At 38.5% G+C, this 26,211-nt stretch overlaps 1 protein-coding gene across 2 annotated transcripts in view; it reads left to right on the top strand.

Moving 5' to 3' along the window:
- The window catches only part of LOC134001957 (cadherin-7-like), a 101,484-nt gene extending 78,453 nt beyond the window's left edge, over window positions 1-23,031 (top strand). For both annotated transcript variants that reach the window (XM_062441165.1, XM_062441166.1), the window contains 3 exons: window positions 6,845-6,962; window positions 9,665-9,913; window positions 22,517-23,031. In XM_062441165.1, the coding sequence (XP_062297149.1) occupies window positions 6,845-6,962; window positions 9,665-9,913; window positions 22,517-23,031 (882 nt within the window). The remainder of the gene's footprint in view (window positions 1-6,844; window positions 6,963-9,664; window positions 9,914-22,516) is intronic.
- Window positions 23,032-26,211: the final 3,180 nt, after the last annotated feature.

Raw genomic sequence — 26,211 nt, forward strand, 5'->3', positions numbered from 1 at the left:
TGCACAGAGACTATGACAATACTGAAACAAAGTCATTCCCTTATAATCAAACCGGCCCCCAGGACACAGCAACAGCCATAGCCCATGACAGCATCATCAGCAGGAAAAGGTACAGCAAATCTGTAATTACTCAGCTGAAGCAGACAGATTGCTTACTCAATGCCAGTGATAACTGAGCTGTGAGGTCCCCCCCCCTTAGGTGTAGCTATAAGCTATTCTGCTGTAAAGCTGCTGGTCACGCAGGCCTCTGTCCAGGTCTAACCAGCGAGTAGACAGGCTGCATTCAAATTTGGTCTGCATAGTTTTAAAGTGGTGCAGTCATAAAAATGAGCTGCTATAGCTAGGAGCCAGTTTTAAATCTGCTAATAGTCAGAACACTTCCAACATGTTAAAATGCTGTACTGTAAGCTTGTGTGTGGAAATGTTTTTACCTCCTTTTTAAAAAAAACCTCAACTGATGTGAAATGTTCAAAAGCATTTCTTAACGATGAAAGTAGACTCGTGCTTCTCACTTTTGCCCAAACATCTGCATGTAGAGATTTCCTTCAATAAGCTTGCTAGTTACAAAATTAGCATGGAGAGAATGTGTTTTACTACATGGCTGCATTTCCCTCAAAACAAGCACATGTGAAATCACCAAAATCATACAGCTATATTATGTTTTTTGAATGTACATGTAACTGTCAAAAAAAGACAAAAACATGTTCCAGTGTGTGAATTTATCACATAAAATTGCTTTTTTGAAATGGGGTTTCTTGTGTTTATGTGAAATCACAGCTGTGTCTGAAGACCACATATATATCTAAAGGTGTAAATGTTGTTTCACATCATAAATTCCCATGTGCTTTGAAATCTGCTTCACCACACAGGCTTGATAATTACTACTGGAGGCAAAAAAGTGTTTTGTTCTTACATTTATTTTTGTCCTCTAATTCCAATTTATGTTCAATCTCATTCAACATACAGCCTTCTGTTTAGGTAACAGTGAAGTGTACCTCTGAGACTTTACCTCCAGATTGAATAATGAAGCCAGGCAAAGTGGAAATTACATGATGAAATTTACACCCCAAAAAACATACAGAGCAGAAGGGAAGGGGAGAGGTTGACATTTGAATGCGAAAACACAGTTTGAATTACAAGTAGATGTTGGGTTCTCTGTTAGCAGACAGGCTGGGTCGACTCGTAACCTGTCAGATGTGCACTCCGCTACCTCCCTGATTCCTAATTAATTAAAATGCTCCTGTTGTGCACTGTATGTCCAGCAATAGCGGTGAACAGTTGGTTTTACTAACTGTGTCCGCTTGCCAGCAGTGTCTTCCCTGTAAGCTTTGTTAAAAAACCTCGGGCCGCCCACCGGCTGTCACGCCCATTGGCTTATTCACAGCTGCGACAAAGATGAAATAATAACATTTGCCAGTTGGGGCCAGGGTTGACTCTGTGGCTCTGTAGCACAGATTAACAGGGAGTGCAGGGATGGAATAACCTGCCATTTTTCAGGCCTAATTAAGGCCGTCTCGTGGCACTGGCTCCCTCTAGAGATGCCACTTGTTACGGATCATTGGTGCGTCTGTCTTCTGCCATGATATTAATTGGTATTATGATGGGGTGGTGGGGGCAGGGGCAGTGGGGATAGCGAGGAACGACAGAGAGTTGGGTGGTGGTGGGTCACGTTGTACAATCACTTTAGTGTATCCATTACATACATGAGTGGACTTGGCATTCTGCTGCCCCCAATCTGCTCCCGTGCCCCTCCCCGCACTCCTCCAGCTGTCCCCCAGAGAGGGTCAGCATCCCCTGGGAGATTTGTGAACACTGGGGATAGTCAAGAACATGATGGTTCCCCCTTTTCTTACTTTTTCTCTGAATAAAAAAAACACCTAACTTACTGCTTACATATTTAACTACTGCCTCAACTTCCACATCAATCACTCAAAGAGCAAAATATATCTTCACACCTTCTGTCCTCGACCAAATTATCAGTTCATTATAGGTGTTGCATCAAGGTGGGAGATGAAAACAAATATGTAAAGGTGCAAAAAACACGGGAAAAACATTAGTGCGTGTGCAGCGTACTGTGCGTTCTATAAAAAGACAGAATATGGAGCAAATATAATATCAGATCTCATGAGGAGATCTCTGCAGATTAAGTACTGTAGCTCTGGCTTGTCAGGATCACGCCAACGACAAACATATGAAAAAGAATCTCAGGAAATTATTCAGATAATCGATATGAAATGAGAGAGGCAGCTTTAAAAAGAAAAAGAAATCAACGTATTCAAACTTGTGTGTGCGTGTATTTGATGACAGCGGGGGGTGAGGGGTGTTTGGAAGGGGAGGGGGGGTGTATGTTGATCTGTCACTGAACAAAGTTATGGGTGTCACATGTGGGTGATGTTCAGGGACGTCGATGTCATGGGAAGCTGCCGCGGAGCTGCGCAGAGTGAGGGGTGTGAAAACGGCAGGCCCACCACTTCCTTCATCAACACAACCCCTGGGGACAGCTGTCACATCGCCATGGCAACGAGTACCACCTTTTTGATGCAATGCTTATTTATACTCTTAGTTCAACTTTCAAGTGCTGGCTTGATCTTATTGTATGACTCATCTGCCAACAGTGCTTTAGGTGGATTAAATGAAAGACTGTTCACAACAAAGCCAGTCAAATCCGATTGACTATGCGATAATTACACTATTAAGACAATGTAACTCTCGTAACTCCACTTTAAATATTAGATAACTAAAGGAGTAGATTTTTTTAAATGCGGTGCAGTGTTTTTCTTTGCTGGTGTCAAAGAGGGGGAATTCAAGCCTGTTATCAGTCAGATTTTTTTCACACCTCAAAGTAATGCAGTCTTGCCACGCAACATTAGCTGACATTACTGTCCTCATTATGGAGGCCACATTTCAATGTGTCGCTCCAGCCAGTCTAAGTCAGCACAGAAACATCAGTATATGAGATGCTTTGTGTCGTAGGTGCAGTGAATTATGGGCGATGCAGGTTACATACGCACACTTCTGCCATTTGGGAGATTTAAATCTTGATTGTTAAGTTTGAAAGGCAAACTGGTGAAAACAGATTTTAGATGGCAGGATGTGATTTGTGGAGTAACGAGAACTGAGTGAACAGTTTTGACTTGTGAGCTTGTGTGTGTGTTTGATGGGGGGGACATATTCAAATTGCTTTTAAGATGTGGGAATTGTGTGTGTTGATAATTTTTTTCATTGCAATTTTGCACAACTTTGTGAATTCTGTTATTGATTTTAATTTATTGTATGTTCCTGGGACCCAGGGACTACGGGCAGAAAATAGCAACTTGCTAAAACCCAGTGCAATGCATCTCTCCTTGTTTTATACAAGGTTAATATTTTATTGCACACTGTCCCTGTTTAAATAAAATAAAAATTACTAATCACTATTTGATCTGTGATAGTTTAGCTCAAGCCTGAATTTTGGTACCAATACGAACTTAATTCAGAACTTAGTTGGGAGAATAAATCATAAAACAAAACAAATAATTTAGCCTTAAAAAAATACACAGAGTTAGAAAAATGTGGCCATTTTCAGGCCAAAAGTATTCAATGCAAACTTTAAACTCAATGCCAACTTTTGAATACTTAAATTTATATGCATGCATCAGTTGGTGCTCAAAAAGTAATGAAATTTTATACCCAAGTTTTTTTTTTAATCTAATAAAATATTCCGAATTTCTGACTGAATCAGTGTTAAATAATATATTTCTAAGATAGAAAAAGAGTCTGTCCAACTTTCATTACTTGACACTTTTAAATACTTTATGCTAGAATGGACACATTTCCGTAGTTGCTCAAAAGGTTGTGAGTCTTGATACCGAACCCTGCTCACATCTATTATTCTCATTCATTATCATATCATATCATTTTTTATACATTTTTTATAATTATATGTGGTGCTACAAAAGAGGAAAAAAAGAGCATTTACTATAATTAGATGCTAGAAGTGTTAATCATAGTTTGTCATGTGTCACCTTATCTGATGGACAATCCCAGCTTGGTTTAACTTCATCACTTAATTACAGGGCGTACCGTCACCTTCATCTTACACGCTCAGTTGTTGACAACAAGGCGAAGCAACCTTACAAACAACAACACTGCAGCTCCAACTTTTCTGTTAGTTTTGAGTGTGTTGTGGATTGCAGTGTGTTGGGCAGTTTTTACTTGTTTATTCACAGCCTCTGGCATTGTCGTTTAATATTTCATAGTTTTTTTTCAGGATAAGTGAGGCCATCCAGAAATGTCATCATTGTTAGCGGTTATATATATGTTCAAGGACGGAAAAATAGAGACACCTTTGTCGTTTTATATCCTTTTTGATCTGAAGTGCAGCCATGTGTAAACTCAAAAAACCTTTAATTCTGTGATTCATAGGCCTCCTCAGTCTTGCCTTGCGACAGGCACCAGTCTGCTGCAGCTGTTAATGTCTTTCACTGAGAATTTATGTCTACATCCATGCCTCTCCCCTCCTGTCTCCTACTCAACCCATTAGAGAATTCCCCACCAAAGGTTCTCTGGAACGCCGTGCATCAGAGCCACACTAATGAAAGGCATTATACATTACAAAGTGTTTGATTTAAGGATGATTTACAGTCCTTTTCCTCAGCAGTGAGGAACGGAAACCTTCCTAGAGATAAGCTCCGAATTCATCTGCAATATTCAAAGGACATCAAAGGGTTCAAATTGTGTATAGGATTCATCGTCGGTGTGAGAACCACAGAGAGACATTTCTATCTGATGTGAAATTTCCATAACAGAGTGAGAGGCACATGAGTTATTATGATTCAGGGATCAATGGCGGCTTTCATGACATGCAGGGGTAGAGCATGCATACACTGAATGTTTAGGTTCTCAAATGTTGCATCTAGCCGTCACTGATCTGGTGCTGACACAAACATCAGATCTGTGTGTGTGTGTGTGTGTGTGTGTGTGTGTGTGTGTGTGTGTGTGTGTGTGTGTGTGTGTGTGTGTGTGTGTGTGTGTGTGTGTGTGTGTGTGTGTGTGTGTGTGTGTATTCACTAGATATCTGAAATGTTCCTGAACTGTAGCAGATAACCTTTTTTTTTTTTTTTTGGCATTGCACTCTCCATCTCCGCTCCCCGTATAATCTTCCCTCCTCTCGCACTGCAATATTAAACTATGAACAAAAAAAAAAAAGCACACTTTGTGATTACTTCTTCTGATGAAAGAGCAACTATTTTAATTTTGTTAAGAAACAGAGTAAAATATTCATGAATTTTCACCCCGCCTGCCAGTTTTAATAATTGGCAGGATGTCGTTTACCACCTACACCAACCCCTAATACCTGACAGCTTGTAACTAGCAGCATTTAATCACAGCTGACAACTGATAATCCATGTCTCAGCCCTGATGGATCACTGGCTTTTTTCTCACCCTTTTTTACTTTTTTTATTTATTTATTTTATTTTGTTTTTGTCTTGATGTTAGTCGCCGAGCTGTTTGGGGCCAGGATATGTGATAATTTAGTGTGAATTGCTTTTAAGAATATCTTGGATCCCGTCCACGGGTGTGAGTTGCTCTAGGGTTGAGTTTCTAGATTGCCTACAAAGGATTCAGGACGCTTGATCTAAATTTGTAAGGACACTGCTGCAGTAACACCCACTTTGATGGCCGTCGTGGTGGCTATCATTGGTTGTCCATATGGCATATTTGTACGTGATATACTTGTCCGGCTTGTACGGCATGTACTGAGTGAGATTTTTCTTTTTCTCCCTTCTTGCTGGTGCTAAGCACTGCTGCATATAAGATGTTGAAATTAGAGCTTAGTGGTTCTTTTTTTTTTTTTTTACTGAAAAGAGATAACTTGATTTTCAGATACACCACATTTGTATGAATAACAGTACATGCTGGTGGGTGTAAATAAATTGGTTTATTTGCTAATTTGATTTTCTGCGTTATTTATGGTTGTCAGCACGGCCATATAATAAAGGGAGCAGGATTCTGTTTAGTCCTTGGTTCAGAGGCAAAATAAAGTGGGCCGAAACAAATAGCATTCACTTGTTTAACTCACAGATATGAATGCTTATCTTGCATTGCCTCAAGCAAGAGCAGTTCTTATCATGAGTCATTTTCATACTTGTAATAATGAAGTAGGAATGCCTGACTGCCAAGCATATGCATTTATTTTGAACATCATCAACATAACAACATAATGCAAAAGTCAGTGGTCTGACCTGACATTGTATTTATCTTATATATGGTGGTCATTGCATGCAGGTACATCGTATTGTGCTTTACATATGTAAATAAGCAGAATGTGAATAATGTGCAGTCATATGAAATTGGAAGTTATCACTAAATATGTTAATGTCAAGGTATGGAGGCTGAGAAAGTAGTCATTGGGCAATGATCTGCTTTGGAGAAAGCACTTCTTAAAAAAGAAAACACTTCATCCCTAAGAGGTTGCCAAGCCTTTGCCAAATAAGCACTTACTGTACTTCAATAGATAAATTACACAAAACCACAGCCAAACATTATAAAGCAAATCTTTTCTATAAATCAGAATCAAGTTGATTTTCTCCGGTTCACTAACACTGTTGCTTGGCCTTTTTAAGAAAGTTTATGGTGCTGTGTATATAAATCTATGACAGAGTGGAAAGTGATGCATATACAAAGGTTTGACGACAGCGCTTCACTCAAACTGATTCAATAAGGAACGAGAACAGATAGATTTCGGCGTGTGCGAACATTAAACACTTTACAGCTTCGGTTAATACCTAATCAGCCAACAGCAGGTAAAGATCAACAAGGTAACTAATCTTTAATGTGTTTTTTCTGTTCCCTTTGTTTTCAGGTGATCCAGACCATCAGCGCCGTGGACAAGGACGAACCTTTGAGCGGTCATCGCTTCTATTTTTCCCTGGCTGCACCTGTTGCCGGCAATCTCAACTTCACTCTACGAGATAACAAGGGTGAGCCACCCCTCAGTGTTATTCTTTTATTTTGCCTTCGGGCTAACTGGTCTTGCCGTTATTTTGTGTTTATCTGTGGTCGCAGGTTAAAATGTATTCATTTTACTATCTGATAGAAGTCTCTCTCATCATAATTAATTATACACGTCTTCGTCCTTGCTAAAGCTCCAATTGTCAGATCAACCTTGTGGCATTCAGTAGCTTAATCAAAAAGACCCTCATAAAATTCCTGGTGGCCTTTGGAGTCTGTAAAAGGTGTTGGTCAGTTTATCTGTGAAGTATTTGCTGCTTACTTCCTTCAAATTGAGCCTAGCAGCAATGCAATTGACACTTTGACCATCGCTCATTCCTGCTCTGTATATCAGCTCTGTATCTGGACACAATCTACTCTGCAATCTGACTCAGGAGAAGTACAGAGTAACTGGTGCCTCTCGGCAAGCCCGGCCAAGCCAAATGAAACCATAATTCTGCTATGACAATGCCCTCACTACCCTTTTTTTGTATTTTGTAATTCTTCATCAAAACTGAATGCAAAGACAAACTTTCCGCTGCAACTGGAGCACATCTGAGATAACTCAATTTGTGCCGCAATCCACCCAGCCGCAGCCTTTTTCTGTTTAGTATACTGTCTCTGTGTACTAGATCACATTGTAACTTTAACCTGAGCATAAGCTAATACAAAACAATGATTTGCTCGCCACCTACAAGCTAAGCAGTGGGCGGATGAAGAAAATATGCGTATCCTATAGGCTAACTTGAGTGTTCATTTGCATGTTACTTTAAAGTCAATTGTGCCTGACTCCATCATCGGTCACTTACATGCATCTCAGCTGCTTTAAAAACAGCAGTGCTGATACACTCTCTGAGGTAATACCCTGTGTTGAGTGTTTTGTTCACACATTGTGGAAGCCTGGCCGAGGCTGCCATGTTACATATCAGCAGGAGCAGCGGCAGCCAGGTTGTGCCACTGTAATCCTTTGGAGTGCAGACATGTGTTATATGATGACTTGCATGTTTAAGGTAACCTCTCAGCGGATTAAGAGCAACTTGGCTGTGACACTGTGTTTGATAGCTTTGTCGAGAAAAAAAAAAAAAAGACTCTTTGAGAAGCACATTTTGAGAAATAAGGGTACTTGCTATTCTGCTGAGCGTTATATAGGAAGATTGATATTGCCTTCATATATGTCCATTAAATGTGAAGCTAGAGCTAGGAGACAGTCAACTGAGTCACTTCTACATCTACTACTACTACTACTTGTCATTTTTTACATTTTTGTTTGTGTGAGCCTTAAGAAAACAAGATTTAACACATGAATTAGTGAGCTTTAGTTTTTTGGACATTGCCAGATGAGCTGTTATGCCCTGTTTCCAGTCTTTATGCTAAGCTAAGCTAATCTTTCTCTGGCACTTGCTTCATGTTTAATAGAAAAAATATGAAATTGTTCTTGTTGTATTACTCTTGGCAATTGCACAAATTTCCCAAAATGTAAAACTCCCTAAAGGAGAGTGGTTAAAGGTTGGTACAAAACATTTCATAAAGTTTGGGAAGAGTTTGGGTTAAAGGTTGGAACACAACTCCAATCTCCTGAATGAAAGTTGGACCTATGCCCATCCACCACCCCAACCTCCACACTCTTACTTTCTGCCTCGTTACATAAAGGGCACACTTCTTCCTGCATTGGCAGTGAACTGACATCATGAATGTGTGGAGTCGTCCAAAATGAACATAATTCCACAGGACACCGGGTTGGTATACGCAGAAGGCCCTTATGGCCTAACATTGGGTTGACCTCACTAATGCTGTTGTGGCTGAATGGGAGCAAATCCCTGCAGCCAGGTTCCAAAAAACTTGTGGAAGGCCCTGAAGAGTGGAAGATTTTATAGATTTATATTAATGCCCATTGTTTTCAAATGAGACATATGATGTCTTATTTTACTTGTGTGTGTTTTCCGCCTTGCTCTCCACAGATGTTCTTTAAGGACGAATAATAGAAACGACTGAATGTTTCACATTTACTATATTTGTTTAATATTTTAATGTTCTTTTTTCAACCCATCGCTGTTGTTGTTACCCACCAACTGTGTTTTTGTGCTGGTTTTACTAATGTGGCATTTACAAGAGATCCTATCTCTATATTCATCTTTCCCTCGTTCTAAGATTTCTCTGTGAGCAAAAGCAAAGAGCAAAATCTCAATATCACTAAGGAAAACAAAGGAGTTGTCCTTCAAGGCAAAAAATCTACATTTCAGTTGTGAGTACTCAATTTGAAAAGCGCATTTCTAATCTATTGATATAGTTGTCATGAAATGCCTTTTTTTAGCTGGTGCAATAGCACATTGTTCTCCTCTTTCTCTCTTTCTCTCATACCCGGAAATTTCGTATAAGATTTTTATCATCAGACCAAAGCTTGTTATTAGCCAACAGGTGGTCAAGACCAGGGAGCGACACCACAGTGTGTCATATAATGAATTGTGTTAGTGACACCATCTGTCAGCATTCTTGCTTTTAAATACTGTAAAAAATCATTTCAAACTGCTCAACCAAAGCATAGCAATCACTACCGAATAGAAGTTAAGACTCCTGCTTGTCATATATATGAAGTTCATTGTTCATTTGAAGCCAATAAACCTGTAATTAAATATAGTTTTCCAGGGTTTTATTTCTATGACTGACCAAGCTGCACTTTTACTCTGTTTTGCAGACAACACAGCGTCCATACTGACAAAAAGAGGGGGTTTCAGGAGACGGGAACAGCCAATGTATCGGCTGCCTGTGTTGATCGTGGACAGTGGAAGTCCTGCCCTTAGCAGCACAAACACACTCTCAGTGCGTGTGTGTGACTGTGACTCTGACGGTGTGGCCTTGTCATGTGGAGCTGTGGCATACACTTCGACTGGCCTGAGCACTGGTGCCCTCCTCGCTATTTTAGGCTGCATCATCACACTTCTGGGTAAGATCTATATGACCTCACTGTCAGAAACATAAGTCCATCTAAAAACAACTTTTTTTTCCTCCTTATTTTTACACTGAAAAAGTTGTGTACACATTTCCAAGTGATCACTGTAGAGGAGATTCATTTGTGTTTCATTTTTACCAAACTTGTACCATTTTGGCCATTGTTCATATCTAACTACACTGTTTAACATTATATCCAACAGTTTAACAACAACTAAAGCATGGTTTCGAACCAATGTTTACGGGTTTGTCAGACCATCGTGTTGCTTTCCTGCTGGCCAATACCATCAATTAAAGGTCCAGTGTGTATGATTTAGTGACATCTAGTGGTGGGTTTGTAGATTGCAACTAACTGAAAACCCCTCCTCCCTTTTTGAGTGCGTAGTAGAACCTATCATGGCCGCAAAACTTGCGAAAAAAAGTTAAAAGCCCTCTTTATAGCCAGTGTTTGGTTTGTTCATTCTAGGCTACTGTACAAACATGGCAGTGCTACATGGCTGCCTCTGTGGAAGAGGACCCACTCTTTATGTAGATATAAAGGTCTCAATCCAAGCAAACTAAAACACAACAATTCTTATTTTAATGGGATTATACACTGATTAAAACATCCTTTCTGCCAAGTCCGTTCCACTAGATGCTACTACATTCTACACACTGCCCCTTTAAATGACAACTAAAACAAAATGAGCTGAGCTCACTACAAGAACTTTCATTCACAATTAATGTCAATTCAATTACTGCACATAGATAGATGGCAGCAGGATCTAAGTAGAAATTAGCACCAAGAATCATCATCTTAAAAGCAGGCCTGTGCAAAAGCAATAAAACAACCACCAGTATCAGCAGCTAGTAGCAGCTGATGTTGCCAAGCACAGAAACCATGACTGACCAGAGCCAAGGCATGGACTGTCCACACAGATATTAGTGTGAGCAGCAAATATTTAGCTTGGTGAAGCAAAGCAAAGTGGATCTCAGCGAAGAGTAAATCTTTGGAAAGAATCACAGTTATGCAGTCACAAGCTTCTGACAGCAGAGCAGAAAATCTACACTTTTTGGCTTGAAAGGTGTGTTTGCAGCCAAGCTGATTAGTGATATGCAAATATGAACTGTGTTGAATGTCCATGATTGGGATGTCTGTGTGATTGGACATCTGCAATTTTAATAATCCAATTCAAATTTTAATTAAGGTAAATGTAGTGCGGCATTACCTAACACTGTACCTCAGTACTGACAACCAGTTCAGACTTATTTTCACTGTTTTGAATTCTTAACCCAGCTCAGTATAAGTGAATAAGCTGAGTTGCATAGTGAGGTCTTGCACAGGTCAAAGCTGGGGGGAGATATCCTCCCCTCATATTTCCTCTTTGGTAAATACACATGACCTAGGTTAGCCAACTCTGATGAGAAGCCTGTGTTGACAAGTAAAACACCACTGAAATTCTGCCAAAAGGATGAATTAAATAGATTTTGGAATATTTTTTGTTTGCCTGACTATTAAGCTGGACTAATCAAATGATAAAATGAATTCTGTGATTTGCCCAGTTGGCTAAACTAAACTAAAAACTGAGAGAATATCTTTTAGGTCACCAAAGGCTGTTACCTTGACTCCTTTGTAAAATATTTAATTCTGTTCATCCAGCCTTTCAGGAATATAAGAAAATAAGAATATTTGAAGAAAAGATGCACTGGCTATATTTGTATAGTGGGGTCTTCCAGATTTTATCCATTCGCAATGCATTGTTTATGTTAAGTCTCCAGCACTACCAATTATGAGTTTTTGTCATTTACGTGGCAGACTTCCTGCGCTTAAGCACACCACACTAAAAAATAGAGTGTAATGATGTGCATTTTCATTGAGAGAAGGCATTGCCTGAAGGCAGCCCGAGACAGTGATGAGATTTTAGATCATTCCCCTTCTAAGGGAACTCTCATGGTGGCTTCCCTCGATATGTTCCAGTGTATTTTATTAACTTAATTATAATATTTTATGGAGGTCATAGAAAAGCTGCATTTCAAGGACAGACACTGCTTCTGCTTTCTAGTGTTACACCATATGTTAAGATGTTAGTAACGATACTTGTAAATGAGAATTGATTAGCATACTCTCAAAGATAATGCGGTACTGAGCCATCACCTACGCTCTGCATTGTTGCTCATAAAACCCACAGACAAAGCGTTACTGTATGAGGGCAGAGTCATAGTTTAACGCTTAGGTGATCTTCATTGAAAGCTGAGGAGGATCTAAACAGCGTATTCAATAGCTGAAATGAGTTCTTTGATGGGGTCAAACTTTGCCTTTTATTCCAGTCTCCTTAAAGTTTTCCTTCTTTTATTGAGACGGAGAATACTTTTTGTGACAAATGAAAACTTCAAAAGAGCAACAGGGGGAAATACGTGGCTGCACAACCCTGAACCCAGCATTGCTAATGAAAGCTGGCTCTACTCCGCACAGCGTGGCCTCAGGCCACAGACTTAGAACTAATGGCCTCCAGTTTAATATACCTCCAAGTCGCTTGTCTCTCCGTTTGTGTGTGTGAATATGTGTGTGTGTATGTGTGTGTCCTTAGCTGTCCCCATCTGTCTGTTTTGCTCAATTGGATCAGCCTCTTTCCTTCTTTTGTGTGTTTCCTCTGTGCATATTCATCCTCCTCTCTCTCACAGCAGCTCCTCCTTCCCTGGTATTAATAGTCCATGTGTGACCGCTCTGTCCAATCTTTTATTCTGATCTTTCTTGATGGTCTTCCATCAAGACCTCTTTCAATTTGTAGGTAGCAATTGAGGCTATGATTGCATGTGATTGTATTGTGTAGGATGAGACACGATCCAGAATAAGACCTGAGCTGCTTCTCGCTGCTGCCGTCCTCAGGTGCTGTCAATTTAAGACTTAGATCTTCTTCTTTTTCCTCTTTCCTCCATCAATTTCTCTTTCTCACCAGGTTAGAGAAATACACACTTCTATCAGCTACAGCAATTCTAGTTATCTGTCATCATGACTGAGTCTAATGACTACAATGCATTTCGTGTGTGGAGAGCTCTTCAGAGTGCCACTCTTCTACCGGTCTATTCATCAGTTGTGTTTGAATCTGTCAATCAAAACAGTTGGTACAAAGTGTGTCATTTAATTTCTCCACCTGCCTGCCTGCCTTTAAACCACACTTCACTGTATGCACATTGAGCTTCTACGCACTCAAAAGCTAGGTGGTCATTAATCATCAGTTGATATTTTTAGATTTAATTACTGAGCTTGTCCTCTAGTCCTTGCAGAAACAATCCTTTAAATGCCTGGGTATAAGTTAGTTTTTTGTAAATTATTGTTTTTAATGATGTCACTTTTGGATGATACATTCAAACTACTGAGACAATCATTATCTTGTTAAGATCAAATGCCTTTATTTCCTAGTACAGGTCAGGTATTGCTCAATCCTCTAGAGGGCCAATTAGGACATTACATAGCACTCTAAATCTCCAGACAGTTATTTCTGTCTGAGTATTGCTGATCAGACTCATTCTATAAATCTTCATGTCCATTCATCCGGCTCTTATTTTACTGTCTCACTCCTGTTTTAGTCCCCTGTCTGTGTCTAAATTTATGTGTCTGTATTGAGAGAGCAGACGAACCCAATTTGTTTTTCAAAATCTGATCTTTAAGCTTGACTGTGCACATTCTAACCGCAGCACGCTTGTGTGTTTAAACGGTGTAATTATTAGCTATCATTACAACACCGGTTGACATGCTAAAAAAAAAAAAAAAAAAGGAAAATCATCACTTTTTAAAAAATGGAACTAGTCAATTAAGATATCATTTGTCTTCATAATGACAGCCTGGCACAAGCTAAAAAGACCTCTTGTAAGGGAATTAGGGGAAAGGGAGGGGGGGAATGGTAAGAGCTTATAAAAGGATACAGAGAAAATAAAAAAAACAGGATTGTTGAAAAGACAGTAAAGAAGCACAGGCACATAATCTGGACAGATACAGATGGCATCAGCAACAACAAAGACACCATGAAAGCTATTTGAATCATGAAGTAAACATGTAGCAGCACTGATAAAGAGTAAGACGTAGTAATTACTTTAGCCAGCAACATGGAGGTTTTTTTGCGTTTGCTGATTGATTGTTTTAATACCCCTCTTCAAGCCGTAGCGCAGACTGCCTTTGTTGCAATAGACAGTGTCATCCATGAGGAAGAGTGATGTCTGTCATGTTGTTGAGGAGGCATGAAACCTCTTCATTTGTCTAGACATCTTTATTTTCTTTCAACTTTTCTTCCATCCTTACATTTTTAATCATGCCAGCTGTAGGTACAAAGTGTGTTAGTGCTTTTATAAGGCACTTTTATAAGGTCTTTTATAATAATTTGAGCGAATAAATTGCACATAAATTAAAAAGTACAAACCACTCACACTGAAAAATACTGATGCTGTACTTATTATGTTAATGCCAGGAACATTACACTTTACTATTACCAGGAACCTTGCACACATGTATATATAATCTCAGGAACTTCTGCATATTGCACATGTATGCATTGCAGATTTATTAACACAGAGAATGTTTAATGTATATAGTATTTTATTATATTTATTTGATCACTTTCACTCTTATGCTGCTACTTTTCTTCCACTCCTGTGTACTGCTGTGTCAATTTAAATTGCTTCCAAGGGGGATCAATAAAGATACATCTTATCTTATGTTATATTATCTTATCTCTTATGTTATCTTAAATCCGAAATGTTCGGGGAAAAAAACAAGCCAATAAAATGAAACTTTTGTTCAGATGGTCAATAGATTTTTTTCAAACACTATCATAGCAGCCAAAATCATAATTGTCCCTTACTGTCACAGAACTATAGAAATGGATATCGATCACTTATATCCATTTGGTCTAGCAGCATAGCACCCTCCTCGATAAACAATGCAAAGAGTATAAAGACCACAAAGAGAACATCTGGGAAAGGTTTGCAGCTCGATTTGATTCTGATGGTGAGTAGCATACAAAGGAGGGGTAACATAGTCCGTTGTCAAGGGGAACGTATTTAGAAAGCCATTAATTTCCAAGTGCATTAGCTAACATTCGGGTATGGGCATTATATGTGTCAGAAATGACATGTAATGACTGTGAGAAGTGTACAATAAAACCTGACCCTATAGGATAAGTGATACATCAATTATCAGTGATATGTGTTGTGTACTTACACATTGGTCTGGTGCTTGGTGTTGTAAGCAAGATAGTTTCAAAGTAATGTGTGTGCAGTGGTCTGTTTTACTGTTTAGTGGAAAAAAACCTCTGGGACACCTACTTTAAGAGGAGGAAGGAGAGCAGAGTAACAAAGATATGACAGGCAGGAGGAGAGCCAAAAAAAGGGTGAAAGCAAAGGAGCTCATTGTCTTTCCTTGAAAAATCCACCAAGCCCTGGAGCTATTATAAGCTGACCAACCATGTATCACATATTATAAATGCTCACATATCATAAACACCTTATGATTTATACTCTTCAAACATATACTTAACCCCTCTATTCAGTCCAATCATGAATCATAACCATTGCACACTTGAAATAACGAGCCCATCTCCAGGGTGTAGAGTTGAGTGTGGGTTTATTATATTAAAAACTACAAATCATAACTTTTTGATTAAGTTTTCTACTTCTGCTTTTCTTTTAGCCACATATTTTAAAGTTTTTGGAATTTAAGTCAAGTAACAACCATCAAGCTCTGGCATCTGAGCGTTCAATGTTTCAGAATTAGGATCTTGGATTTGGTCTGCATAATTGGGTAAGAGATTCTTAGTCATTTTAGTTAATAATGATTCTCAGGCTTCAGTGTCTTCCCCTTAGTTGGTGTGTTTTGACATCTTGGCAGCTGAGTTTGCCATATTTTGGATAAACACAATTTAATCACATAGGTAATTTGAATAATAGGTTGTTTTAGTGTAATTCCTTTAAGTCACAAAGACAAAACACATTGATAAATGTGTGTGATTCTCTAAATATTCAACAATAGAAGATTACAACTAAATGATTTGCTTGAATTTCTCTTTGACCACTAAACAAACTCAAATCATGATATGGGATAAGAAAGAGCATTCAATTTGTATAAACGTATACAGTAATTGGTATCTTGATTTAAGTCCTTTGAAGTCGCTTTTCCTGTGTTTGAAGCTCAGGTTTCTGGAATAATCTTGGCAAATTTAGGACTTCAATCCAACACCAAGTTTAACAATAGACCAGATTAATTGTGACTTTTATGGTAGCCTAACCATTGTGTGACAAGCGCAAAGCTTACTTCAAACTACAGTAAAACTATGGACCACTTTATAACACCATGTATTTCATCTTTTTATGCTCACAGACATCATGTCACACAGCCAGAAAACAAAAATAATTTTCTCTTACCTGGGAAATGATCTTCAATGGACGGCTTTATTCCTTTATTTCAGGTTTGCTGGTTTAAAAAGCGCTTCACACAGTGTACCATAGTGTTATATGTAGGAACTTGTAAAATTAATGGAGTGACCACCTTTATTGATTTATGTATTAACCAATAATTCATTAATTAAGAAAAATAATTAAATTAAATTAATGAGTCTTATATCATACTGTAACATAGTGACCTTCATCTCTGACAGAAAGGAATATACAGATACAACAATTTGGCCATAAATAAAGATATTTATTTGACTACCATGGGATAAGGATGAATGGAAAACACCAAGCATATCTACATTGCCAAATATATATTGCCAACAGAATGAATACATTATTGAATTAATGTTATCAAAATTCAAACATGCAATGAGGGGCAAAACTTTAACTACAGCCAATAAAATTCAATTGTTGAATAGCTCATTGCATTAACTCTGAGGCAGAAGCATGTTAAATAGTTTTCCTACTGATTCGTTGGTGATGAAGACTTGATGATGGGCGAACTTCCCGGAAAGCTCCGAGCAAGGGGACTCGGTTATCTGTGGGTCGTCACAGTGACAGCCAGATGAGAATCATAGCAGTAGGTTCAGTGAATAAGCTTTGGTTCACTGCTTCTCAGGAGGATGAATCCAGTCTCAGACTAGCTGAGGCCGCTTGACACACACAGAAGTCAGGTGTCCCAGTCTCTAGGTGTAGTCAGTGGCATGCAGCAGAGTTGGATTTATGAAGCTCTAAACTACTCAGAAGATTCCTTGGAGAAGTGTTTTTTTTTTTTTAATTTAACCACACTATAAAAACAGGAGATTATGAAAAAGTATAAATTGAATTGGCAAACAGTGTTGCTTGGCCTGTTGCTTAGTTTTCTTAACAGTGTTTTGCCTCTTGAGTCTTTTTGTGGAGCTCTCAGCTTTTAGTCATAAGAAAAAAGAAGAAAAGTGCCGGGCCAACCAGGCTACAGGGCTGAGAGGAACACAGAGGAAGCAGCAGTTGTCTGCAAGGCAAAAAGCAGAAGAAGAGCAACAGTTGTAAAACATTTTATAGTCTAGGTTTGAAAGAAATAGGCTCCTTGGGGCTCTTTTGAGGGACCACACTCATCACTAAATCCTCCTTTGTGTGGAGAGAAAAACTGACCTTCAAATAAAAGAGAGATAATTGCATTCTTATTGAATATCTGAAAATTATGTGCTTACAAATTGAATATTCACTCATTTCTGTCACCAACGCCAATGTCATCAACACATCATGAACCAGTGAGGAAACCCTTAGAGGTTGCAATATTGATTAACCATATAAAATACAGAATAAAATCAGTAAACCTCAATTTCCTAATCTGTTAATTAAATCCATTAAGAAAACATTATCTTAGAAATCAAACCATACCTAATGCAAACCATAGCTCCAATGCAATAATATGTGTAACTTTATAATTAACATATGCTTGACGCAAAGTTGGTAGAAGAAGGGAGTATAGTCCATCCAGGCTGGGCAGTCTGTATCTGAAAAGAAACACAAAGTTGTTAATTTCCAAAACTGTCCCTTTTCTTCTCGTGGTTGGTGGTGACAACGCTTGGTTTTTAGTGCTGTTCAGTGTTTTTAAAAAAATTAAACTTTCCTCTGATATCCCTGTATTCATTATCCAGCACATTTAATGTGACACATTATTAAAGGTTTAACGACCCAGTAGTGTGTAAAGTGGTTTCATTTAGCTTTGCAATGTTAAAATGATCCTTACACATTAATGACTACTGATACCACAACAGGCTTTGGTTAATATGTCCATGCCGCCATGCTACTTGGCCAGCGGGAGAACTGCAGTATGTTTTAAAGGTCTCCCTTATCTGTGGAGCTTCTACAGATACTCAGTTTTCCCTGCAGAGTCCTGATTGGTGGAACAGGGCATTTGAGGTCACCACCGTTGTGAGTGTGGTCTCGCTGCCTTTGCTGTTGCTGTGCTCCAGATTATCTTGGATAGTTGCAGAGAATGCAGGCAGGTTTGACCACAATGTGTGCAACAGATGGGCTAACCACAACTCTGTGTGCTCAGGAGAGTCTGTAATTAAAGGCCCTCTTGTCCTCTGACAGGCGTCGTCCTGGGTAGTGCGGTAGGAGATATGTCTTAATGGGCAAGGCCTCATCTGCCGCTACAACATGACTGACCTTCCCCAAGGAGCTCAGCTGGTGGAGGCACATTAAGGCATCCATCTCAAAGGGTTTTGGCACAAACTACATTTGCAGAGATTACCCCCATCACTGTTGCTTCCATAGCTTTACCAAATCAATTGCTAGGAAGAGATAGTCTGCATCTACAAGGGTCAGGAGTACAACAGAGAATGATCATTTGTAATTAAAGAATTTGAGACCCGTAGTCTGCTGGAGCCTTTAGGACAATGTGTTTGCTATCTAGTGCACACAGACAGTTTTATCTTTCCTGGAGTGCTTTGGCGACACTTCACCAAACTTTCAGACAGGCCCAAATGTCATTGCATGTTTCGGTCACAAGGCCTGCAATAGTGGTGCTGACAAGCCTACGGAGAACAAATAAGGGTAAACAAAAAGGTAAACAGCTTCTGCCATAAACACAGGGACATTTTCACAGGGTCCATCTTACCTGGTCCATGTTGACCATGATAGCTGGTCAGTATATGTGATCATGTCAAACACCCCTGTCAACGATACCATAACTCATATCAAACACACTGCCAGATGCTGTTAAAGATTTATTGGCTCTCTGTAGTTGGTTTTTCTGTTTATTGATGGAAGGGGTCACCATCTCAAGAAGCACCTCTTAAAGTAGCCCTTGAAGCACCCATGGTATATTATTAGCTCCTGAGTCCATGACAATAATGAATCAATGATTGTGTGACAGTGCAAAGAATCTAAATTTGTCAACGAATACCTCACATTTTCATTAAAGTAAAGGCCATAAGACGGAACAAATGCAGGATGTTTTGAAATCAGCAAATCTGTCACGAATGGTTATTATGATTTTAAAGTTGCATTATCAGTGAATTTGATTCATTTTAAATTAGTTACAGCTGATAAAAAAGGAAATCAAAGGCCATATATCAAGTAAGATTTTTATTTATTTATTTTTATTTAACTAGCTTAAAAGTAACAGTGAAATGTGACTTTTTTAGAAATATGATATTTCTGAGAGAATATATTGGCATATAAAAAATATTTTTAAAAGTCACACCTCAACCACGATCTTTTGTAAATTTAGAGATCCAAGCAGCCCTAACCCTGAAGATATCACTCTGTTACTGTCAAAAACAGTTTTATATGATGAGTTTAGCTGGTTGCCTGGAAACACTTTTTCTTTTGGATACATTTATGTAAATGCCCCCAAATTTCTGTCCTCAAAAATACTTTTATTTTTACATATCCAAAAAGAAAGAGAACAGAGAAAGTGTAACACATGAGGTAAATCTATAATTACAACAGGGACACAGAATTAGTATAATATATATTTGTTTGTCTGTGTATGCATTTCTTAACCTGTTCCTGAGTTGTATATAATAAAACTCATACGTACTGTGTAACTAGAAAAATGTGTCTTTCTAGATATGCAACTTCATTGCAGATCTTAATATTTGGACAGTTGGTTAATTAGTCTGCTATCAAATCAATCTTTCAAACATTCAACTGTGGCAGCATAATCAGTCATATAAAGAGTTAATACTGTACTAAAATTAAATGTATTTCACAATCAGTTGAGAAATGTAATATATTTAGATTCACCATTAACGTTCTCCATAAACAAGGACATCCAATTAATTAGTTTAGCTGTGGAAGTATCATTGAGGTTGCAGTACATTGTTGGATACCTTATATGAAGTCAGTAACCCATGTGTGCTGTCAAAGCTATCAATCAAACTATATTTTCACCTTATGTACAGGTTAGTCAAATTCAAAGTGTTTTACAGATGATTGACAAGCTTATAATGAGACCGAACAAATGTAATCAGTAAAAACAAAAAGTTACTGTTAACAATAAGTTTATATATTCATCCAACGTCATCTTGCCACCAGGAATTAGTACTTTAAGGTGAAGCTTTCTTTTGTTTCAGGCAGCATGACAGTTGCTGATTTGCATCTCAGTCAGAAACTGCACTGCAGTACAGAAGCATTGGAAATGTGTGGGTGATAAAATGAGTGAATAATCAGTCAGAGGTCCACCAGACTCACACAGAGCATAGGAAAAAAAAACAATACTCTAATGAGAGAGTGCATTCAATGATGCATGCTGGTAGGAAAAGGTCAACACAGAAAACGCACCTTGTCCACCATTAATTGTGCAGTGTAGATCATTTAAATAATTCAATTACAGCAAAAGCCATCGTAACAATGAATTGATCTCCTTCTCCTCTGTTTCTCATTTAGTTTACATCATCGCTAAATGTATTATGAAGAGTGGGCCTTCTGTCATATTATGGTTATGTGTTTGCTAAACTGCCTGAGCTGGAAAACGTTTCTTACAGGACCCTTGATACCTGATATAGACAGACTATTTGTATGCTTGGCCATCCACCTGCTCATCCTAGTAGGACGTGATTGGATGTTGGCCTGTTTCCAGTCTGTGACGCATTGTGGCTGCCTTCTAGGCATTAAACCCTAAAGAGCTTTGCTGGAAAGCACTGAGAATATTCTATTCCAATGTGCCACTTTGTAATTCACTTTGGAGAAGCCCCACTGAATTGAATAACATTTTGAATGAATCAAGTCCCAAAAATCAGAGGAAACAATCTTCCAAAGAAACGTTTCGCATTCAGTCTCAAAGTGCAAAAAAGTCAGTGTCAGGGATATTAACAGTGGCTTTTAGACTGGAGGGAGGATTCCAAGTATTTCACAAAAAAACTGTAGAGTAGGAATACTAGTGTTGCTGTTGTTGGGTACCAGCAGTCACCAAACAGCCAGCAGAGAGCTACCCATTCATCTCCTGCAGCCTTTCCATGTGACATTTTCCTCCCTTCCATTGCTTCCATTTGCTCCCTTATTAGAGGCTGTGAAGTGGTTTTTGAATTTGGTTCCTGGGCCTCTTTCTCTGCTGCTTGCAGTAGCTCGATGCTGCGAAGGAAAAGAAATATGGGCCCACGGAACGATATTTCACTGGCACCGGCATGACATTGATGGATAGAGGATCATTAGACATTTGCCAGTTTGCTTGGGCGTAGAGTTATTTTCAGCAATAATATATGGGAGGGGGAACAGGGGCTGGAGTAGTGTCGCTGGTAAGATCTCAGAGGGCCACAGATTCCAGTTTGGTGGAGTTTTGTACAAGTCTTGAAGCAAAATATAGGTGGTGGAAGTCACAGAAGGCCACAATATATTGCATTGTAATTTTAGTTATAGAGATTTTGATAGAATTAGCAAAGTACTGCCTTTGGTATCATGTACAGCTGTTCCCAACCTTTTTTTGATCCATCATGGTCCAAATTGTGTTGATAAACTGGATGTTATTTAACATTATTAATTATATAATAGTGGATATTTTTAACCTTTATGTTCTCATACTATTGAAGTGTCAATGAAACTTGGCTGTTTTGGTTAACAATGACTAAAGCTTGATTTCATCTCTATATCCATTACATTTAGTTATTACAACTATTCATTTAATACCTTTAGCTAAATATTTCAACTGCCTATCAATTAATTTAGCTATTACAACCAATAATCTATTAATTTTAGATACCTTTCAACCATTTATCATTACTTTTAGCTGATCATAGATACAGTTTATTCATCACTTTTAGCTTTATCCTTCAAGGATTATTATTTAAGCTACATCTTCCAACCATTCATCTTTGCTTTTATCTATCTATTTCAATCATTTATTACTATTTTTAGTTATAGTAGTTTATCCATTACTTTGACTTCAATGGTGTATTCATTACTTACTTGTTGCTAAGCGTCTTTATTGCATCATGTAGTGGTGTTCTTCTTGGTGTTACAGTTGACTCTATATGCATATATTTGTTTAATCAAAAACACAATTTCAGTCTTTCCACGTAACCCCTGACAACTGCAAAAGTATCACATACCACAATACCCCTGGTTGGGAATGGTGTCTTTAGTTCTTCTAAACATATCCCTGCATCTTCTTAACTGGCACACACAGTTGTACGGGAATGTTTTCAGTCAATATTGACTCTATCATCTCTCCCTTTCTCCACAGTGATGGTACTGTTAATTGTGACGATGCGTCGGAGGAGGAAGGAGCCTCTGATTCTCGAGGAGGAGAGAGACATCAGAGAAAACATCGTCCGTTACGACGACGAGGGCGGCGGAGAGGAAGACACGGAGGCTTTCGATATGGTTACTCTGCGCAATTTGAACGTCATCAGAGATCCCAACGTGAGGCGAGATGTCACACCGGATACGCCTACCTTCTTTCATTACCCATCAGCTACTCGTCCTACCTATAAATCCCTGCCGGACAATGTGGTGTTTCGAGAGTTTATTTGGGAGCGACTTAAGGATGCTGATGTGGACCCGTCAGCTCCACCCTATGACTCTCTGCAGACATATGCTTTTGAAGGCAGTGGCTCCATAGCAGAGTCGCTAAGCTCACTGGAATCACTAAGTACAGACTCAGATCAGAACTATGACTATCTCAGCAACTGGGGACCACGCTTCAAAAAGCTGGCTGACCTGTACGGCAACAGCGATGGCACCAGTGTCTTCTCATAGCCCCTAAATGTGTCTCTTAACATATCTCGGACTTAAAAAAAAAAAAAAATAAGAGTAATTTATTGTCAGCAGAGAAAAATGATTTTGTATGCCTTGGTGCATTGGAGGAATAGATTCAAAGACAACACAGGAGAGATTGAAAGAAAAACACTTTGACTTCAAAGGTTTTTGGTTTGTTTACCTCCTTGTATGGATTTTCAAAAGCGTGCCATGGTGAGTTATGACACGGACTTCAAAAGTGGCTTGACTGAGGAGGAAACCTTGTGTGCAAAAAGACATTAAAGGTTTCAGATTTGGGCTCCAGTCCAACCATAGACTGCAGAATGCATACATGATGGAGCATTTTTATGGTGAGGCACCTGTCCTTTCATTCCAGCGATGGGCACGGGCCCAGCACCCTTGCTTTGATGCATTCCTTTGCTATCTTTGTGCTAAAAAAAAACAAACATAAAAGTTTCTCATGAAATGCAGTGTCCCTGGCGGCTAATTAGTAGTCACTTGACGGTTCATATGAAATTTGACAGCGATTTCTATGTTTTTCTTTTTCTTTTTTTGTTTGTTTGTTTTATTGGTTGGGGGGGTTGAGTGATGAGGGGCTGTTTTTTCATAAACATTTAAAACATAACCACACTGTTCATGAACTTATTCATACCTCTAAATACTATATGAAAAGTGCAGCTGCACACATACAGTATAAACAAGTAGTTGATGTGCTAAGGAAGTGATGTGAAGACATAAGTTGTGCAAATAATAAAAAGAATGTCAGTTTGATGTCTCCACTGGGTGAAACAGGAAAGCATATAATTTCTCTTTTTCTCCTAACAATACATCTTGCAGATGTTCCAATGTAGTGTTTGTCAGAGTCTGTTTTTTCTTCCGCCTTTCTATTGCCAAGTCCAATGTATGATTTCCAAGCTATAAAAATGTCAGGATTCAGTTGTTCTGCTTTTGTACGAGGTGGGGTGGCGTAGGGACGACTGCTGCATCAGAGAGCTTTGCTGACGGATCCGTCCTCGTCGTCATGCTTGATTGCGAGATTCACGCCACCTAGACTCTAAGAAAAAAAAAAAAAGAATTTGTTTCTGAAGTGACAGTCCTTACCTGGGTGAAGTTGCAGTTTGTACGTAAATGAATTTCGCTTCTGTAGTTTGCAGAGTTCAGCATATATTGTCATACGGATATGAAATCAATAATGTCCATGGTTTGTTTATTAATGGTTAAAGGACACACTGTATGATAATCATATTGTGCCGATTTTCTTTTTCAGCTTAGACGACTTATGTTACGATTGGGTGTCAACATGTACAACCGATATGTATTATTATTTATTTTGAAGAGGCAAAAATTGTGCAAATGATGTTTTTATCCTTTTTGCTGAAAATAAAAATTGACATTCAGTTCCTTAAAAATGCTGGAGGGATTTCTTTCAATCTAAACACAGGCAGGAAAGTAAGTAAGTAAATAAATAAAGGTTATTTTCTGACAATAAACTACAACCGACACCTAACAGCAACAACAACAACAGCTACTAATGATTAAAAAAGTGCTTCATTCTCTGCATTTGGGGAACTCAAGGAACCAGAGAGGGGATTAGAAAGGGAAGGAGGAGGAGAAAAAGGGAAAATGTCTCTTTTTTTTCATATCTCCTTTTGATGAGGCCTTTGTAGTTGAAAGGCCTGATAGAGACAAAGCACTGACGCTCTGCAAGAAGCATGTGTAATGACGGCTACACGAGGCTCACCATCGGCCATCTGAGGAGCTTTTTGCAAGTTAGTCTGTTAGGCCTGTTTCATGCAGTCAAATGAAACTCCTTTATAGGTGTATCTCAATAATGACTGACAAAAAGTAGTGCACATACAGTATGTGGTATACTGTGTTGACTAGCCACCTATTTGTATTCATAGCTTATATATGATATGTTTTTGTCAATTTCATCTCCCTACGTAATACTTTCAAAAGCTTTCCTGTAGCATAAACACAGTCTAATTTCAGAATATTGGCTCAGAAAAACATCAGAATAGCTTTAAAAATGTAAAAGAAAGTCTCCTCATGTCCCCCCTTATTCCCAGACATAGATACATGGAGTATCCTAGTCATTTTATTTGAAGACAAACCTTTTGAAAACACAGGAGTTATTTAAAAAGTTTTTAAACTATAGCAGGGAGGCAAAAATAATGCTTGATCATGCTTGAGGGCCCTGTTTGGTTAATTTAAAGGAGCAGGACACCATTTTTAAGTCTGTCTAAAACGATAAACAGGGGCCCGTATGAAGATGAAAAGAGCTTTTTCTTTCCTCCTGTTCATACTCGTCATTAGAAGATCACCTCCAAATGTAAGTGGTGGGGTTACAAAATCCAGAGTGTTCGTTTTGGGTGGGAAAAAATTAGAAGTTTATCACTGAAAGATTAGGAGGGAATTTGGTACGAAAAGGAATTTAACTTTGCAAGACACTGATTACACTAATTGGATAGTTGAAGCCTCAAATTATCTTCAAATACATTTTTAAATGTATGTTTGCATTGAAGGAGGAGAAGGTGGAATTTTGTCACCCATCACTCACAGTGAAAATGCATTATGAAGAGATATCTTAATGGCCAGTATGAACAGGAGGAATTATTACAGATGTGTCAAAATGTGTAAATATTCATTTGGGTACTTGGCTATTACGGATCTGACTGCGTAGTATTTAAAAGGAAGCTACGGCAAAACACAAAACAAAAAGCAAATGATACACTTTCTCCATTTGACCTCACAAATTATTTAATTAATCAAGTCCATTAGCCAAAATCTTAGAAACACTGATATCATGGGTCCAAATTCCACCAATACAACAATGTTTTACTACATTAAATAACGTCTTCAAAAGTTAATATTTAATTTTTTCACTTTTTAAATCTTTAATTAATTGCTAAATTATACATACAACTACGATACCAAACTATAATTTTACTTGCAAGTGAACTGATCTAAAATATAAATGGTTTCCGAGTTTTAATTCCTGTTATTTTAACTGGTGAAAAGCCAGTGTGAGTTGTTTGACTGTGAAATTACCAGCTTGGTTTTACATTAGGAAGGTGTCATTGAATACATAACTGTTGTTCAGCATTCATCTAAAAAAAAGCTACTACATCTAATGTGATGAAATCTGAACAGAAAATGAGCACATACCGAACTCAGGAT

The sequence above is a fragment of the Scomber scombrus genome, chromosome 20 (assembly GCF_963691925.1).
Source record: "Scomber scombrus chromosome 20, fScoSco1.1, whole genome shotgun sequence".
NCBI lineage: Eukaryota > Metazoa > Chordata > Actinopteri > Scombriformes > Scombridae > Scomber > Scomber scombrus.